Source organism: Pocillopora damicornis, chromosome 2 (assembly GCF_964200805.1).
Source record: "Pocillopora damicornis chromosome 2, jaPocDami1.2, whole genome shotgun sequence".
NCBI classification, from domain to species: Eukaryota; Metazoa; Cnidaria; class Anthozoa; order Scleractinia; family Pocilloporidae; genus Pocillopora; species Pocillopora damicornis.
Window position 1 is genome coordinate 22657703 of NC_142671.1, and position 19155 is coordinate 22676857.

The 19155-nt window shown below is 36.3% G+C and overlaps 3 protein-coding genes across 6 annotated transcripts in view; 1 reads left to right on the forward strand and 2 right to left on the reverse strand.

The window, feature by feature from the left end:
* LOC113665065 (RCC1 domain-containing protein 1) overlaps nt 1–867 on the reverse strand; it is a 30517-nt gene extending 29650 nt beyond the window's left edge. For all 3 annotated transcript variants that reach the window (XR_016183654.1, XM_089196403.1, XM_089196406.1), the window contains exon 1: nt 554–867. Coding sequence is in view for 2 of the 3 variants with exons in the window: in XM_089196403.1 (XP_089052529.1) it covers nt 554–803 (250 nt within the window). In the remaining variant the exon portion in view is untranslated. The remainder of the gene's footprint in view (nt 1–553) is intronic.
* A 19-nt stretch (nt 868–886) lies between these two features.
* Nucleotides 887–8893, forward strand: LOC113665054 (uncharacterized). The gene is made up of 7 exons (XM_027180703.2): nt 887–1513; nt 1849–2976; nt 3445–3824; nt 4499–4782; nt 5445–5633; nt 6313–6439; nt 7315–8893. The coding sequence occupies exons 1-6, from the start codon at nt 1201–1203 to the stop codon at nt 6401–6403; spliced, it is 2385 nt and encodes a 794-aa protein (XP_027036504.2). The 5' UTR covers nt 887–1200; the 3' UTR covers nt 6404–6439; nt 7315–8893.
* On the reverse strand, nt 8647–19150 carry LOC113665053 (SMC5-SMC6 complex localization factor protein 2). 2 transcript variants are annotated; one of them, XM_089196401.1, is made up of 11 exons: nt 18486–19150; nt 18129–18172; nt 15661–16938; nt 14813–14937; nt 14422–14676; nt 13293–13727; nt 12455–12676; nt 11611–11739; nt 10635–10721; nt 10098–10169; nt 8647–9135 (listed from the first exon to the last, which is right to left on the reverse strand). In XM_089196401.1, the coding sequence occupies exons 1-11, from the start codon at nt 18521–18523 to the stop codon at nt 8986–8988; spliced, it is 2835 nt and encodes a 944-aa protein (XP_089052527.1). In that variant the 5' UTR covers nt 18524–19150; the 3' UTR covers nt 8647–8985. The 2 variants fall into 2 exon arrangements, with proteins under 2 accessions (XP_089052527.1, XP_089052528.1); XM_089196402.1 differs by lacking the exon at nt 18129–18172 and having other exon boundaries at nt 18486–19149.
* Between the last annotated feature and the right edge of the window lie 5 nt (nt 19151–19155).

The window sequence follows — 19155 nt, forward strand, 5'->3', positions numbered from 1 at the left end:
TAACAAGCCACAAGCAGCAAAGTAAATATCCACCACCAACCACTCACACCAAGGTAAATGGCTGTTTTAGTATATACCAAAACAGTGAGATAATAAAGCACAATTTTTTTTATTCATTTATTCCTTCAATGATTACAATATTTTGGGCACAAATCCCATACCAGTTGCTTGAAGGTGAATTGCAAGGATATTCAGAGTTTATGTGGCCAATCAGAGTGCACCTTCAAAGCCAGCCACCGTTTTAGTATATACTAATACTAGTTAACCACTTCGAACTAGCCAATCATTTCACAAGGGTTACTTAACTGTTTAGTATATACTAAATATTTCCTTGACGTATGTATCAAAACAATTGTTCACTTCAGTGTCGTTGAAAATGGTGAATATTTACCTCGCTATTTCGGTGAATATTCATCACCAGCCACCTCCACTTCGGCGAAAAACTATTTAATAGAGTTCCCGAACACCAGTAAACCACATCCATGTCACCGTTTTTTAAAAATGTAAAATTATAGCAAAGTACAATTTTACGACGCCTAGCTTTTAAAATTACCTTTAAGATAAAATGTGCTCGACCAGGAAGCCAGTATACTACTAACACAGTCAAAATTCAGCTGAACAGGTGTTAGGACTGAAGCGGGATGTGATCCACCAGTCTCGAAATCCACTTCTTGGCTTTCATTTGCGTTTATAGCTTTGGCAGTAATTTGTCGAAAGCCATTAAAACCGAAACCATAACATTGAAACCTTCCGTCAGGATGAAACACTGACTTAGAAGTTGTATTCTGACTTGTTTTATCCATTGTAAGAGATCTTCATGTGACCTTGTGTTCCTTCCGCCATTTTATCTGCTGAGCATCCTAGCCTTTCTCCTTAAGGCTTGGATGCATGGCGATAACCATGGAAAAATGTAAATGCTCAGAATGCTGCGCAGAAGTTATAATCGAACGTTCGTTAATGTGGTGTGAAGTCAGTTATTGGCACCATTCTCTTACCTTGCTTTTTGTTGAAACTTTGGACCGATCCCAGCCGTTCATGCAACGCAAGGAACGTGATGATTACCATTGTTCGCTTTCAAAGGAAACTTCTTCTCTCGAGCGACTAGTCAACGGCATGATTCAATCGTCATTTGAATGTTTGGAATAATGCGGTCGTTAACGGTCGAATTCTTTGCTGTAAATTGTTAAAGAGCACGCAAAAATGGCTTCTAAAAGACCATTGGTTAAACAAAAAGTGACTTATGGCTTCTCGGAAGATGTAAATTTGTATGAAAACGAAGACGATATCTCTGGCAAGCAAAGTTTAACAAAACGCGTTTCGTTTCACAATCATGAGCTGAGTGACTCAGATTCAGATGAAGAGAATTCCCTCGGAAGGATAAATCGCTCATCTTCAAAGCCTGCTGGGGATTCCCTTGATGATCTTTTCAGGGAATCGGACACTAAAGAAAAGGAAAGCCTTGTAGGGTTGGCAAAGGCAGCATCCCCAGGAAGACCGAGATCAAACGACAAGGGTACGTAAGTAAGTTCGTTGATGCACAAAGTATCGAATATTGCACTGTTGCAGTTGGATACATTGTATATACCACATATTTAAACCCGAAAAGGAGTCAACAATTTAAAGAAAAAAGTATTTACGATCTGTCTTATTTTAAACACTGTGCATGTATATACGGTATAAATTAAATGATCTTTATTTAAAAAATTTTCCATTTTAACCAATACTCATTTATACTCATTATTAGATCTTGTTAGACACAAAATTGGTAGGAAAAATCCCAATTTAGTTAAAGATGGAATTAATCGATAATTATGCTCTGCTTATGCTGTCTTCAATTTCATTTTGTAGGGCAACCCAGGCCTGTCCCAAGATCTCGTCCAACTATTTCAGTAAAAAAGTCGCAGTTGGAAGGTTATTCTGTAATTTCTACTCAGCAGTCATCAGATGAAGAAGAAGGGAACATGTACTCTGTAAAAAAATCCAGTGAAACAATTAAGACAAAGGATGGATACCCAGTCCCACCTCCAAGAACTTCGCCAAGGCAGCATTCAGAAAGGACTTCTTCATCAAATGTGGTTTCACCCAGACCTGTGCCACGATCTAGGCCAGCTTTGTCCCCTAGAGAAGGACAATCAAAATTGTTTCAACAGGACTCTGGTTTATTGAAAGATGATATGATCAGAAGAGTGAGAGATATTGAAGTTCCTGAATTCAAAGAATCTAAAAAAGCAGCAGATAAACCTGTGGCTCCTTTGAGAAGGAAAAAGACTCTAGAGGAAACACATGAAGGTACAAGACCTCAGATTACCAAAACTATTATTTCCACTTTTGAGGATGAAAGCCTGGCTCCAGGCAACAATGATGGGAGAGCAATTGAACAAGATGGGAACTTGAGACATGGGAAAGTTAGAAAAGTCAAAGGTCGAACTATGATTCCAGGACCAAGGTCAGATTCCTTTGAGGAATTAGAAAGTGGAGATGATACAGAAATAGTTAATAACAGAAAAGGTTTCTATGGCAGAGAGTATCATGAGGAAGATAAAAGTTACCAAAGGGCTGTGACAGACTCTTCTGAAGGACTTGAAAGGGTGCCACCTAAACCTTCACCTCGAAATTGCAAACAAAATCATCAAGAGGTAGAACAGAGTGCAAACCATGTCAAGCATTCAGATGCCCCTATAATGAAGAAAGCATCAAGTCTTGAGATGTTGCAATCCAAGCAGAATTCATTTTCAGAGAAAGACATGCATGTATCTGTGCCCAAAGAAAGAGGAACTCAGAGATTGGAGTTGAAAAAGAGCCTTACCCCAAAGAGACCTGTTAGTGCTAAAAAGAGCTCTTGGATGGGCCAAGAAAGGGTCCAATCTGATATAACAGACACTTTTGAAGAGCATGTCCCTCCAGCAGAAAACATTATCATGGGAAACCAAAATGAAAGAAGCTCCAGAATGAAAAGAGGATCAGAGTTTGAATCAGGTACCTTTACAATATTTTGTAGGATTAGAGTACTTCTTTAAGTTGCAATCAAAGAAACATGATTTGAATTCTTAGTAGAGATTGACAGTGTGGCAGAGCATAGGAGTGAAAAATTGAAAGTTTTGGAGTTTGATTGCTAATACTCAAGCAACTTAATAATGTGATCTCTGTAATTGTAGTAATAGTAATGATAATTATAATAATTTAGCAGTGGAAATTCCACAAGGTGGCTCAGTCCAATGTTTGCAGTTTGAATTGGAACTTGGAATGTTGGTTTTTGTGGCATGAGGAAAAATTGAGTTCCCTGAAAAAACCCTCAGATGAGGAGGACAAGAATCCACACCATCCATTGCTCCTCAAACTTGCAAACAAAGGGACTAACTTCCTAACATTGACTGATATACAGCCTAGTAACAATTTACAGCTGTAAGGTAGTTGATGAATCTCTTCATGGTTTAATTGTGTTAGGTGGTGGTAAAGGAAGATCTGGACCGTTAAAGGCTAATCATCTTATTAGCCGATTGGTGAGATCGCCACTCCCAAGAGAAACACAAACAGATGTTTGGGCAGAAACCAGTGGTGTAAGTCATGGTCAGAATCTTACAACAAAGAGATCTTTGTCATTGACAAATTTGAGAGGTACCAGCCCAGAGCTTTTAAGTGAGAGTGGAAGTGCAAGGAGCTCACAACACAGCAGCTTGATGGATACAACATCAATACGTCAGGCCGTGTTTGATGAGTGGAAGTCAAAGAAAAGTGAAAGATTGAGAGAGCAAATGGCCAGCAAGTCTGCTGAGAAGAAAAAGCTTGAAGAGAAGGAAAAAGAGGAACGTCAACGAAAAAAAGATGTAAGCCAGTGTTAATTAATAGTTAATATGTGTTTATTAAATCAATGTAACAGGTGTTCTAGGCATTCAGTTAACCCTTTACTCCCATAAGTGACCAAGACTGAATTTCTCCTTATAATATCAATACAATATCAAACAGACAAGTGACGAGAATGAAGAAAAATGTAAATGAGGGCATGAGTAGTTGATCCATTACCATATTCTCAGAACAAACATAGTAAAAATGATATGGCAGACAGTAAGGAGAATAAATAATGACATCTTGGGAGTGAAAGGGTTCATAAAACCAAAAGCAAATGGTGGTATTTGATAGTAGGGGAGGAGTGAAAAAAACAAGGAAGATTTGAGCATTGTGTAATTTACCAGACCCAACCCAAACTTCCATCCCTTATACACTCTTCCACTACTATTGCAATGGTACTGTTTCCTATTTTTACTTTATTTTGCTAACTGACTGCCTGGAATGCAGGCTATTATGAAAATGTACATTTTTACATCATATTTAACATTTTTATTGCTTTGGATTCCACATTTCAGGTGTATGGTTTATCAAGCCTGAATGCTTATATCTCAAAATGCTCGTGTTATGTTTAAAAGCAGTGTTTCAAAGTTTCCTTCTTTTTTTTCTCATTCTTTTCCTTTCATTTAATTTATAGACTGTTTATATTTTTCAGGCAAAGATAGCTTTTGAATCTTGGAATGAAAAGAAACAAAAAGTAAACAAAGAAAAAAATGCCAAGAAAAAGGAAATAATGAATAAAGAACTGGAAAAGCAAAAAGAACAAAACCTTAGAGCAAGAGATGCAAAAAAATACTTTGAATCTTGGAAGGCAAAGAAAGATGAAGAACTTAAAAAGGAACATCATAAGAAGAAAGAGGAAGAAGTTAACAAGATAAAGAAAAATGAAGAAGAACAAAAGGAGAAAACTGTTGATTCACAAAAAGCATTTGACAACTGGTGAGACATTTATTTTTTATAATTTTTTTCTTTTGGACTGGTCTCTTGTATTTGTTAAATGCTAATGCTTAATTTTTCAATGACATGCTCAAATTCACAATTGGGTCTTTTAGGTAATTTTCACACATCGATTTGGTTTACTGCTGTCAATGGAATATTACAACTGTAATTTAAATTTTTTTTCAGAGGTTCATTGTCATTTAACAATAGGCCATTTCCAAATTACTGCTGCCCTCATTTTCAAAACGAGTCCTGGTGCTCATCCTTTCACATGATTATAAATTTTCATTCACATGCAAATTAAACTAATTTTCATACAAATGGTTGAGCACCCAGCCTTGTTTTAAAAATAGGTGAAAAGTAATTCAGAAAGGTCTACTGAATAACCTCAATAAGACCTACGGAAGGCAATATGATTTGTCCATTTATTTTTTTAATAATTGTTAAATTATTAATTAAAATAACTATGAAATTTTTTCAAAGTAATATCAATTTTAATATATATGTTAAAACATTATCATACCCAAGACACAAAGTATTTTGTGTTTTCTTTATTGTGAGATTTCACTATTAGATGTCATGTTAAAGATTGGGAGATTATCCATTTTATGTCATGAGAGTGAATTTCCATTTTTTTTTTTTTTCATTTTGAATTTATGTAGGAAAAAGGAAAAAGATAAAAAGCTCACTGAAGAGTACAAGAAAAAAAGAAGGGAGGTAAATAATAATAGCATGAAAGAAGAGGAAGAAAAGTATGAGAGAAGCATTCAGTGTGCTGAGCATTATCAGGCCTGGGTGGAAAAGAAAGGGAGACCACGCAGAGGACCACCTCCGCCTACACTGACGCAGAGGTACTTAGATACTGAGACATTGGAGAAAATTGAATTTTGTCATCCAGTCACCATTCACAGGCTGTTGGTAAAATGCTAACAAAAGTTCACGTTCGATGAATAATACATAAACCCTTTCTCACAAGGTGTGAACTTTCATTACAACCCTTAAAATTTATAAACTTTAAGTTACACTGTGACCTAGCAGGTTATTTTTGAAGCCTTTTTTTTAATAGGAAGTCACATCAAGGAAAGAGGATTTATCAAAAGTAAAACATTTTCATATGTACAGTATTACCCTTAAATTTAATAGAAAATGTCAATGGTCATTTTTATGGCAAACAGTAACTTTGGAAGTATTAAGCACTCTAACAACAGCTAAAAAGATGGGCTCCAAGACTGGTTTAGCTTGCCAGAGATGTCCCAAGACCATGGAGACTTTGAAGATGTTCAAAAGCTACATTTAAGGGTTATCAAGCTATCTTTGATTGCGTGTAGTATTGCAAACAATACATCAGCCAAACCGTTTCAATCCCTAAGGGGGGGGGGGGGGGGAGTTGAGAGCCCAAAGTGGAGTGTGTCTTTAGAGAAGATGACACCATGTTATCATAGTGAGAGCTCATTTGTCATTACTTCTTTTATCTGTTGGGAACATTTGCTCCTGACCAGTTTTACCTAATTTTTTTTTTTTTTTTCGCAGGAGTTGGTGCCCAAGTGGCAGGAAGTCAGGCAACTGTATTCCTGGTAAGGTAGGAGCTGTGATTCAAGCTCCTTCTCCCAACAGATCATGAACAATGTCAGGATCTTACTACTTCAAGACAAACAAGGTATATGCATAAAAAAATAACAACTCTAAAAAATGATTGCTGGTTCACTTTTCAATATCATTAGAGCAAGTGACTACAGTGTGATAATAAAACCATATTTCCTGGAATAAGTGCACAAATTTCAGCCAAAGGGGTGGTTCCTTATTGTAAAGAGGGTGCTTAATCAAGGGGGTGTCTATTAAGTTAGTGCAGCAATAGGACAAAAATTAAAAAGATAATGCACATAAAGGAACTCTGCAAGCACATGGAGATAGAAATGACTGGAAGTGTCTTTAATTGAAAAGAAACTATTCTATACTGATTCTAAAAAGTGGCAATAAATCAGGTTACCTTGTATCCCTAATATTTAAGAACATGAGGAAGGAGGTGGACACATTTTTGACATTACGGCCTAGATGGTGGGTGCTTGTAAAAGCACAGGCATATATTTGAGGAAATATGGTAACTGTAATAACAATACTTTTTCTAGTACAATTTTGTGCAAAACAGATTACCATTTGTTGGTCATGGGCAGATCAATCATTGATCAACCAGATGGATGACTTTTGGTATATGATCTAGCATCTTTACATGAGCAAAGTTTTACTATTCAAATCAAGTAATTGGTTAGATTGCTTTACATCAGAGGAGACCATTTCCTTTATTCTTTTGACCTTAAAATGATGACCTTAAATTTAGGGGTGATACTGTTAGAGGATATTAAATGTCTGTCTCTTTTGCTTGTCAAGAGTTCACAAATCTTCTTGGTGTTCATGTTTTTCATATTCTCACAAGAACAATTGCATGGGAGTACATTTGATGGTATCATTTGACACCATCTAATTGTCTTTCAAGTGTACTAAAAAATTTGTCAATGTGTATCTTTCCCTGTCTAGTTTTGATGCTGGAGATAATGCAGTTTCTTGGACTTCACTACCATGATGATATTTGGAATTTCAAATCCAACAGAAAATTAGGGTTTCTTATTTAAATTCAATTAATTTTGACTGATATATGTATTTATTAACTAAAAGGTTTTCTAGATGTTTTTTATTTTCAATCCAACTTAATCATTCCATTGTTTCATGATAAACTTATGACGAAAGTCTAGTTTACCTTCACACAAATCAAAGACGCAATAGTCTCAAATTACTTATAAAAATTTTTATTAGTTTAGCCATTGGATTCTTAAGATCATGAAAATGAAAAGTAAAGAATGTCAAGTAACAAGTGAGGGTATTATTTTTGTCTGAGTAAAAGCTCCTGGGGAATGAACAGAAAAATGACTGCAGAAATTTCCAAGTACATTGTATGAATACTAAATGCTTGTTTTACCTTACACTTAATGCCTTTCAGTAACAAATATTTAATTCAATTTAAACTTGCAATACAAATTCTGAAGGAGTTTTAACTATTTTAAATGACACATTTCAATTCTTGAGTAGGACTTCTGCCCAATTTTTTCAGAGTTTATTGTTAGTGTTAGTTAGACCAGTAAGATCTTCATTGAATTGAGAACTGTCTAACAGTAAAAACATAGTACTCATACAAAAGCCTAGGGTGTTACTGTAAATGACAAATTTAGTTACGTAAAGAAATGAAGCCTCAAATGACATCTGTATGTTCTGTATGTTACTGAATATTCTTCAAAAACACTGAAGTCATAACACAAGTTGAAAGTAACAAGAGAAGTACCCCTGCACTGAATCTAGTTGAAATCCTCAACAATGGAGCCACATGACAGAGAGAAGCACATAATCTGACTTAGCTGTACATACTGAAGAGCCAAAAGCTTGGGTTTACATGTTAACTAAGTTGGTGAAAAATGTGGTACCCTTACTACTAGTGCACTGGACTCTGGTTTTTAAGGCCCACATTCCATATCTGGCCAGATCAATGTGTTGTATTCTTGGGCAAAACACTTCACTCTCACAGTGCCTCTCCCAAGGAGGATAAATGGGTACAAGTGAACTGTCAGGGTAGCCTGAGGAAGCCTGGGGAGGCCTGAGGAAGTGCTGGGAAAGAGGGGTGTGGTAACTTGCCATGGACTGCCACCCCATCCAAGGGGAGTTGCAATACTCCAAGCCACTTTGTCTATGAAAATCAGGACAAGTTCCAATAGATAAGAGCAGACTTAACTTCTAGTCATAGACATGATTCGCAACTCATGAGCCATTTTAACCTAATTGCGTGTTGTTTTCTTCCAGAGGATTATTCCTTGCCTGCAATCACACTGTATACTTTTTTATTGATTCAGTACTAATATCTCCAGGTGTATATTCACAGAATTAAATTCTACATACTTGTATAATATATTTACAAAATGTTGATGATACACCTCTTCAAAACAGTGGTATTCATACTAGGATCAACATTGCCAGATACAGATCAGAAAACAACAAACAACTTGGACTGTAAAATAGGTTTGATTGTATACATTTACATTGATCCACCAAAATAAAAATTTTCATATCCTTCTGTTTTCACTTGCCAAGAACCAATTCTTGGTCACACCTACAAATGAAGATTTTTTTTTTCTTCTCAAAAGAATTGACTGCTTTTCCTCATTAAGTGCTAAGGTCCATTTCCTGCACTCCAGTCATAGCTTCTTCCTCCTCATTCTCTGGCAACTCTTCCAAATTCTTGTCCTCATTTTCCCTCAACAGCTCTACTTGATAATCTGAGGTAGAGTGCTCAAAGTAGCTGGCTATGTGATGCTGTCAGAAGCAACAGTACACAAAGTCATGTAGGTTTATATGTGTCATGAGCAAGACAGTCTTGCAGTACCTAAACAGGGCTGTAATCAGTTACAGTGCCTCAACCTGTTACACCCTAACATGAGTATGCATATTCTTCATACTGTTTTCTATAAATTTCCTAAGATGCTGACAAGGAGAATTTTTTTCACAATCAGGAGCTTCTTTAGTTTGTGATCGTTTCCTTTATTCTTGTGGCTTTAATGTTGGACCCAGGGTGAAGGATGTAAAGCGAAATTAGATGCAAGCCACTCAAAGGGGTTAAAAGGTTGAGTAGAACTGAATTATTAACCCTCTAACTCCCATGAGTAATCAAGACAGAATAATTTCTCTTTACAATATCAATACAATATCAACCAGACAAGTGATGAGAATAAAGAAAAATATCAATTTAAGGATAATTAGTTGATCTAATATTAAATTCTCTGAACTAACATTATAAGAATTGTATGGTCGACAGTAAGGAGCATAACAAATTTGATCTGGGAGTTAAAGGGTTAAAGATTCTGCAAGTACATCTCTGTGCTCTAAGTTAATTAAAAAGTATAGCACTAAAACAATCAAATGTCAAAAAAAAGAAAGGTTTTCAGACTTTTTTCTCCACAACAATGTAATTGTAAGTGAGACCTTCATCCATCAAGAAAGGTTACCAGAAACAAGAATTCCAGGAAATTCTTAGATCAAGTCCTCTGTGACCCTTCCCAAATGGGTGAGTTAGCTAGAAAGTCCACTGACAGAGCAATTTTCATGCCCTAGATAACTACACTGTAGAAAGTGTTTCTCTACCTCTGTATTGTTCTTGATATGCTGCACATCTGTTGGCAGACTGAGAGTCCATTTTTGCTGATTAACAGTCAAGTGGTAAATATTGAAGTGAGGAGAAAATGCTTTAAATAGTGTGTAATTAATTACATCAAATCTACCTCTTTGAGTGGCTTGATACACTGAACCATGTTTGCCAGCCTAAAAATTGTCCTTACTAAAAGGTCTTTCACCTGAAAAAATAAATAAATAAAGTGAGCAAAGCTAGTGACACAAAGACCATCACATTTAATGAAGAAAAAAAAAATCTGTATCCAAATTAGGTAACTCATTTAGTCAGTCCTTAACCTAGCTTCTGTACCATGAAGTGCCTGGGGGTATTTTTAATCTACCTGGGTTGGGTGCTCATCCATCACAGCTTACCTCTCACTATTTTTTTTCAGACCTCTCTCTACACCCTAACATCAGTATGCATATTCTCCATACTGTTTTCTAGACCTTTCTGAAGAAAGATGCTGACAAGGAGAATTTGTTTAACAATCAAGAGCTGCTCTAATTGGTCATCATTTCCTCTATTCTTGGGACCTTACTGTTTGATTCAGGGGGTGAATTAAAAGGGTTCCTGGCTGGAGAGAGGCGATGTAAGGGCAAAGAGCCTGGCCCTAAAATTAACTAAAAACATCAATTATACACTGTACCTTGGTTCTATTCATAAATGCAGCCCTTGGATCTTTGATATCCCCATTCACTGTTCTTAGCTTGTTGGTCAACTTTTCTAGAAATGGCTTAATATAGAACACAACAAGGTACTTATTATTGCCACTGACAAGTACAAACAAAATCATGTCTCAAATCTATCACATTTACATTATAGGTACTTAATATGGTACCACAGTACCAACTGGTGAAAATGTGAAATTGTGAAGGAAGTCTACCAAATAGTCTGCTGTGTAACTTGGCAAGATTCATACAGAACTTCAGTGATTCCTCAGAAATGAAAGTTGTCAAATTATTTTCAAATATCCTGAACTTTCATGAACTACAATAAAAAATATAGGTTGGTCAACAAGTTTGTTCAAGAGGAAAAGATCAATGCACCTGTTTACTTTGTCCATTGATTCAAGAGGAGAAAAAAAAAATTCCCCATGTTCTCTAAATGCACAGTGCAATAACATGCAGTACAGGATGCACAGTGCAATAACAAGGAATCGTTTTCAGTGTTCTCCCTTATTTTAAGCATAACAGGTAAAATAAATTTTCAAACTGGTAAAGCAATCCTTTCACGTGTTGAATTTTCAAGAATTCCAAGCAATTTTAAACAGTAGTAAGAGGTACTACAGGCAGTAAATGTTAACAGTTACCGTCTGAAAAGGAAAACACTGATTTTAAGGTAGCTTTAACCCTTTAACTCCCAGAACCCACACCTCTGAATCCTAGATATAATTATGTACAATATTTTGAAAAAGTAAAACTATTAAACTTCCTCTCATCATATGTTAACCACTTTGAAACTTGCCATGGTAACTAAACTCCATATCATTTTCATCTGCTTCAATTCACTGGAGAGGTACTTCAAAAGGCTATGATAGTTTCAGTGTTATAGACCACAATTACATCATCATATTATCATGCTTCCTCGTCTTTAATCTGTAGAACAAATGAATCGTGATTTACCCTTTCTTTAGAGGGCAGGTCCTCACTTCCAACAGCAAAGCTGATCAAAGAAATTATGGTGTGCAGCAGGAAATAATCTGACTCATCTGTAGGTTTAATCTGTACCACAAGATTAACCAAACTAGCTACCTGTAAAAAAAATTGTCAGAGAAAAAAATGCTTGGCAACATGACAGATAGCATTTTGGAAAAATGTGTATCATTTTCCAGTAGGGGTGAAAACCAAAATTTCAAGACCTTGATTCCCCTTTCATGTATGGCCTGATCTGCAAGTACAAGTTTTTAGGTTTTTGACTTAACTGTAAATGAATGTGGACATTGCAAAGGGACCATATTTTTTTTCTTTCTACAGAATATCAAGCCCATTTTTTGTTCAACAAAAAAGCTCCTCTCCTGCATGTTGCAAAATTACAGCAAACTATTGCACACTGACTATGAATAGTATGGAATGGTTGCATTAAGAAAAAAACCTACAAAGCTTAAACATAAACCTGTTCTGACATTTACATAAATCCTTCTTAATACAGTCATTTCACAGTTTTTTTTGGTTACTTTTCTTGGAAGTTGCTACACTAAACTAATTCTCATTACTCTGCCAATATATTTTAACCCTTTAACTCCCAGACATGATTAACATGTAACCTCTCCTAAAATATCCACATCTAATCCAGCAAACAGGCAATTAGAATACTCAAATTTATCACTTAGAAGTTATCTTGATCTAACACTCAATTCCTGTAAATAAATTAAAAGGAAAGGTGTAGCAGCTAGCTGGGGCAATCAACAATAAGGTCTTGGGGGTTTAAAGGGTTAAAACTTTGTAATTTTTCATCAAACCATCTCACCTTTACATTTTCTGGAACAATTACATTGCATCTGTCCCCACCAAGGTGTTCTCCAGTTTCCTCCTGATTTAGAAACTTGGGCACTAACCAGTGGAGCAGTGTCAAACTAAGACGGCGCTGAAGCTGAATCCCATAAGTGGATGGAGGCTGAATTTCGACAAGATACAACAGATTCCGATGGTCTGTGCTCAGTTTTGTCAAAATACCACACAACTCTTTAATCTGAAATGTACAAACAGGTCACACACCCAGTCAACCCTACTCTGCTAACAGAGTTCCCTTCTAAAGAGAATAAGAAAGATGGTAAACTTGGAGCTCTTTAAAGAAGTAGAGAAAGATTTTTTTTTTTCATCTTTTCATGAGCATGGGACGAAGAAAACTTCTGTTCCCCACAAGGAATCAAACTTCAAACCTTCGGATTCCATGCTCCACACTGAGCTACAGTTAAATAGTTCTTTGGTTAGCCTCCAATCACAGAAAAAGTGTTAAGACAATAAAGCAAACCTTTCAGTCATTTTCAAATCTTGTAGTTATTTTGGCCCTACATTAATTTATGGTACCATTTTGTCTTCCTCTCACTCCTAAAGAGTACTTTTTCATATGTGTCTCTGGGCAAAAAGGGCAGAGACAATGATTGAGAAAAGAGAGAAGATTTGTTTTTTAAATTAGGTCTTTATCTAAGCACTAGGCATTTTTTACTTAGATCTTGTCCTGATTGTAGGTTTTAGCTCAGCTTATTTGAAGTCAGCAAGCCTTCCTAACAGAGCTTGGCTAGACACCTCACATGCCTAACACCCTTAAATCACTGATAGCCTAACAGAGACATTAGAAACAGTACCTCATCAGGCCACTGCATCTCTCCAAAACAACTTAGCACTGCTGCAATACACATCTCAATATCAAACACTACAGTGTGAAGCCTTGTATCTAGTGCCAACCGACACATCAGCACCATGAGGTTTCTTAAATCCTGAACAGTGTATGACTGAGGACACTTTTGAAGACTGTGAGTAAGCAGCTGAACAAGGTGCATCACATTGATGAGAGGAAAACTTTCAGTCTGCATCACACCTCCAACTGTTTCTTCTTCCATGTGGATTGCATCCGTGGAGTTCTCACTCAACAAAACTTCTCTTATACTTAATTGATTGACAAGATCTCCAGGATAAAGTCTTGGAATCCTAGCACCATAGGAAAAAAGCTCCTTCAAGACTGTCTTGATACCAGGAACCCACAGGGTACCTCTGGAGTTTGGTGGGATGTCATCTCTATCCTGCAATAAAGAATATATACTGTTTGCTCCATGTGACAAGATTACAACAAAGCACTGTTACAATAAACAACTCTGAATAGAAAAAAACAGACTTCAGTTACATTAAACACCAACCAAAAGTCTATGTGTCAATCCCCCAAACTAATTGAAATTTTGCTCATGCTAGTGTCTGAGACATCATACCATCAAGAACATACCCAAGCTGTTTTTTTGGGGTGTTTTACAATGACATCTGCCATAATATATACACCACTACCAGCTTAAATCTGATGTAGGCACTCTTACCAAAAAAATTCAATCTTCAACTTAAGTTCTCAATTTCGATGCTAACTTTGCCAACAGTGCCAAAAGTAGTGATTAAGCCTCCTCCAAGAACAAGATCACTTTTTCCAACTATGTTTTATTTTAACTGTCTACCATTACCAGATCATGTTCTGCTTTAGTTGCTTTGGGAGAGCAAGATCAAATGAGAAAGTGAGGTCATTTTCTAATAAGTTAAATTCCACAAAAGTATGAACCCAAGTAATGCTGTATGCAACACAAGATTTTTGTGCTTTGGAGGTTAGTGCCATTCAGCCTACAATGCCAGCTCTGCATAGTGCATTTAGTCCACAAAAACTTCCATATTGGATGAGAATGAGAACATTTTTCATTATGACAGCCCTTCAAAGCACTATGCTAGATGTACATCTACCTCTGTGGCTGCTTCAAGCATGATCCAAAGGACTTGAAAAGATGTGATAATGACATGCTGATCTCTGTGACGACACATGATTTGAAATAGCCATTCTGCCACCTCAGATGGGCAAGGTTTATCCAGGTAATGCTGCAGTACCCACCCTCCACACAACAACTCCTGTAGCTCAATGTCTGAGGCTAAAACCAGCTTTGCCTCAAAAGAGTTGCCTTGCAGATGAGGAACCATTGATAGACGGGGAAAATCTTGAGACTGAAAAAAAAAACATAACAATCAAGAGTAAGACTCTCTCAATACTTTTCAAATAAGTAACAAATTATCTAAGAGAAGGCCAGTCAGCGAATCCAACCTAACCCTGTGAGGACCAATAGACACTTGAGGAACTTACTGTAACATTAGGATGAAACACTGGGAAAATATCCTCTCCAGGCAGTTCTTCAGAAAAATCATGCACCTCCACAAGAAACTTTTTGAAGTCCTGAGGTAAGGAGCAGTCTCTCAGGTCACGTCCATCTGCAATCAAAGGTAAAAGCATGAATGTAAGTACTATTCAAACCCTTAGGTGGACTGTACTGGAAAGAAATACAATAAATCCATTATAAGAGAGGTTACAATATACATGTAAATGTGAAAAGAACTGTTTGTTTTGACAATAGTACATGTAGATTATATAGTGTGATTGTCCAGTTGAAGGTACATGCAGTCTTAAAATAGCCTGTTGGTGACAGCAACTGACCTCTGACCTCTTGAGTAGAGTCAAGTTAGTCATGAGAATAGCCAGAATCACTTTTTTCTTCTCAAATTGTCAAAGAAATCTTCTATCAACAATGATCCTTAACAGTACTTCCCTCAGCCAAAAATGATCTATTGTATCCAATTTACAAAAGGAAAAGTTGTATCCTGTCTAATGATGACCAGAAAAAAAAAACTAGTTTAAAACTCTCAATTGGAAAAGTATCCAGGGTAAGTGAACAAAATCTAACTTGTTGAGACAATGGGAGATAAGTAAGGCACTATTATTAGTTACCCAAACAACACTTTACTTGTTGTCTTGTTAAAATCTTTTCAGAAATATGTTCTCAACCAAGATCAAAACTGTGGTAAGGGAATGACAAGAGATGACTATTGGTCATATCAATGAATTTGGCTTCATTAAATACATTGTATTCCCTATTTCATAATGAATTTAGCAGGGTACACGTCAGTGTCTCAGTGATCCACTAAAAGAAAACTTACCATCAGTTAGGTCTTCCTCTGATTCTATATCACTGAAAGTACTTGGAATTGGCAGTTGACCAATACCTCCATTATCAATCCCTTGTTGTAGCTCTTCCTCCATCTTAGCAAGCTCAGCATTCCTTTCTCTATGTTTAACTTTGTCAGCAATCAACTTTTCAAAGGAGAGTTTGTACTTGATGGTCTTCTCCTCTCCTTCTCCTCTAGAAATTGGGGAGGGAGTAGAATAAACTGGAGCAACTCCTTTTTCTGGAGTACAAATGTCTGGTTTCAACTTTGTCTTTTCATAGAGAAATCTTGGCGGTGTTAAAAGATCCTCATCAGAGGAATCTGAGCCTTCAGGTAAAGTCCCTTCATGCTCTTCAAAAAGCTTCTTGCCACTAATGATTTGGTCCATGCCTTTATCAAATTCCTCCTCTTTAAGTTCATCAGAGCTGCTATTTTGGTCTGTTCCCTTGAAAGGAACCAAACCAGAATCAATAGGAGAACCACAATCAACTATAGTCTCCTCAACATGTGCATCAGAAGTTTTTGTATAGTTCCCGTCAACATCATTACCAATACGCCCTTGCAATCTCACTGGAAAATTATCAGGGCTATTGTCTCTGCATTTTTTCACACCCTTATTCTTTGATTTTAATGATCCATCAGGTGATTTGCTCACAATTTCTTTTTCATTCAACTCATCATTACCTTGTTTTTTTTCCTTGAAAACTTTACAACTCTTTTCTTTGTTCTCCAAATCTTTAACAGTTGACTCTTTGTGGATTTGATTGTGCAAATCTTTCTCAAAAAACGAGCTTTCATTCACATCAGTATCAAGTTTTTCCACTTTTCCATTATCAATATCACTACCGTCTGTAGAGTCGTACTTTGTGGAATCCGTCACACTTCTACCACATGAATCGTCCAAAGATTCAGTATCATCACAGGTTGAATAAAAAGTCTCATCACCAACACTATCAGACACAGTTATTCCCGCAGCTGAAGTAGAGTTAGTAAATAAAGCTGAAGCCTGTGTTTTTCCTTCATGTTTGCTTCCATGGACTGAACAGTTATGTCCATCAATACCTAATGGTGAACTGACAGCAGGTTTAACTAGTGAATTGCAACTGCTACCCTTATCATTTTCCTTACTGTCTGCATTTGGAATCATGCTTTTGTCTTTAGAACCAAAACTGTTTTTGTCATTTGGCAATCCCTTGAAATGTGGTTCCTTGAGCTCTTTGTTGTCTGGTAACTTGTCCTTACTCATAGGGTTGCAACTTTTCCTTGGGCCTGACGACGAAAAAAAAAAAATTTTAATACCAACTGCGAGAGAGAGTAGATATTACTAGAGAAGTACGCTCCAGAAACTGTGCACTTTGTACCTCCTTCATAAATGAGTACATATAAAATTATGTCAAGCACTGTGTTTTGAGATTGATCTGACCTTTCAGAAATGTCTGTTAATTAATGTGCTTTTCATTCTACTTTGTATGATAAACTAAATTATAGATACATTTTGATTGGTTCTTAGCTATGATCTATTGGAGGACTGACACATAGACGAAATCACCATTAGCATTTTTTGTCTCAATTTGTTATGCAACAAACAGATTTCATGATGCAATGGGTCTCTGCAACAATAAATCATAGAAAACACCAAAATGTGATAAGAACATCTAGGACAAAATCAGCTGTGCCTCATGTGCCACATTCTTTTTTGGCATCATCTGTAATCTATTACTGATGCAAGGCAACTTAAAAACCTTTTGTCAAATAGAGTACATTTAAAATAGGCTATTTCCAAATTACCTTTTACCTCTTTTTCAATTAATTTGCTTATGAATGAAAACTTATAATTATATGAAAAGATGAGCACCAGGACTCGCTTTGAAAATGAGACCAAAGTTACAGTGTACAATGTAATTTGGAAGTGGCTATTATGACAAATACTTCATTTTGAGATTGACCAAACCTTTAAAAAAGTGTCAGTTAATGTGCTGTTAAATTGACTACAGACACTGCCAATATGAATCTTGTTTAGCAGCCTGTTCAATTGGCTGTAATATGAGAAAGTCTTGCTCCAATAGTTCTAGCCTTGGGCTATCTATCTGAAACAATTACGAGCTACATCCTGATAAAAGCTTCTTTTTGGTGAGAACAACAGCAAACGTGGTTTGAGGACCACACACTATGATTTTATGTTTATAACTAGATTAAAAAGTTGTTTTCAAACTAGCACCATCCACAGGTTTTGAACCAATGGATTTCTCTAACTAACCTGAAATTTTAGTGATCAAAGACTGAATTAAATAGCAATGTAGGTAAAAGTCAAGGTTTCTAAAGGGTCAAAAGTGAAAACTATTATCACTGCAGACAACTTCAGTTTCACATTTCTCTAAATTGTTTTCTAACAAGTACTTGTATAATAATATTGCCACACTTACTTATGACTAGTTAAGTGTTTCTAAATATCAACCTACCCTTAGATGTCAAACCCTTGAAAAATTTTGTAATTTCTTGATTTCTATGGGATAAAATATGTCACTCAAGAGTTAACGTTGACAACAAGTACTAACAACAGGTCTAATTTTGGCTAACAAGAGTGAAGAATACAAATATAGAAGTCTGAAAACGCTACTTGTGAGGCCTTTATAATCTACAGGAGTTTTACATCTACGTTTAAGTCGGATACAGTGTGTGGAGATGTTAAGTTTTAATGTTACGTTAATTGTCTTAATTGTATGCAAAGTTTGCCATAGAACTTGAGCTTACAATACTTAGCCTAGAGCATACTTATGAAAGGTTCATAGATCCAGTAAATCAAAGATAAATCTTACCCCTTTCCTTTTGCCGAAGACGGCAGCTTTCTTTTCATTTTTCACAACAGTCCAGTAAATGAGAGGAAAGTTGTCTCATCGTTCACACATTGCCGCCATCGTGATGATCGACGCGCCAAATTTCATATGCGCAGCGCCTGTGTATTCTAACGACAACGCTGACAATGGTGTATGGTGGCGCTATAGAAAAAATAGGTACGCATCGGCGTACATAGTATTTCCGCATCATTTTGTTTACTTAGGGGAAACAGGAGGCCCGGCCTCTGCGCGAAGGCTAAAATTTTAATTGAGGATAAGGTTATAATTTTGATTTAAAAAATTTACAAGTTTTGATCATTGATTTATTTTTTATGAATTTAACATCCGTGTGACCACTTTTGGTAAAAAAAAATTCCGTGTTGAGGTGCGTCAACAACTCAAATTCGTGTGCATCTCTGATCAGGACACTAATTATGACCCTTTAACCTATTTTTTTTTCATTTTTTTTTTTTTTTTGCATCCTTCACCTTATTTAGCCACAAACAACTGATGAAGGATGTATTTTGAGGAATAATGCCTCTGTGAAAAAACAGGAACAAGGAAAACAGGGAAGACTTTTTGTTCCAGAGACAAAAGCATGATTTCGAATGCGGTCAGCAAAGAAAATGACCAAGGCCGTAGCAGTTGCAAT

What these genes read in the sequence shown, in the direction of transcription:
- LOC113665054 (XM_027180703.2), top strand. Translation starts at nt 1,201, where the DNA reads ATGGCTTCTAAAAGACCATTGGTTAAACAAAAAGTGACTTATGGCTTC. An exon ending in ACCGAGATCAAACGACAAGG is followed by an intron (nt 1,514 to 1,848) that starts GTACGTAAGTAA and finishes TTCATTTTGTAG; the next exon opens with GGCAACCCAGGCCTGTCCCA. An exon ending in AGGATCAGAGTTTGAATCAG is followed by an intron (nt 2,977 to 3,444) that starts GTACCTTTACAA and finishes TAATTGTGTTAG; the next exon opens with GTGGTGGTAAAGGAAGATCT.
- LOC113665053 (XM_089196401.1), bottom strand. Translation starts at nt 18,523, where the DNA reads ATGAAAAGAAAGCTGCCGTCTTCGGCAAAAGGAAAGGG. An exon ending in TCTTCGGCAAAAGGAAAGGG is followed by an intron (nt 18,173 to 18,485) that starts GTAAGATTTATC and finishes TTTATCCCATAG; the next exon opens with AAATCAAGAAATTACAAAAT. An exon ending in CAAGGGTTTGACATCTAAGG is followed by an intron (nt 16,939 to 18,128) that starts GTAGGTTGATAT and finishes TTTCGTCGTCAG; the next exon opens with GCCCAAGGAAAAGTTGCAAC.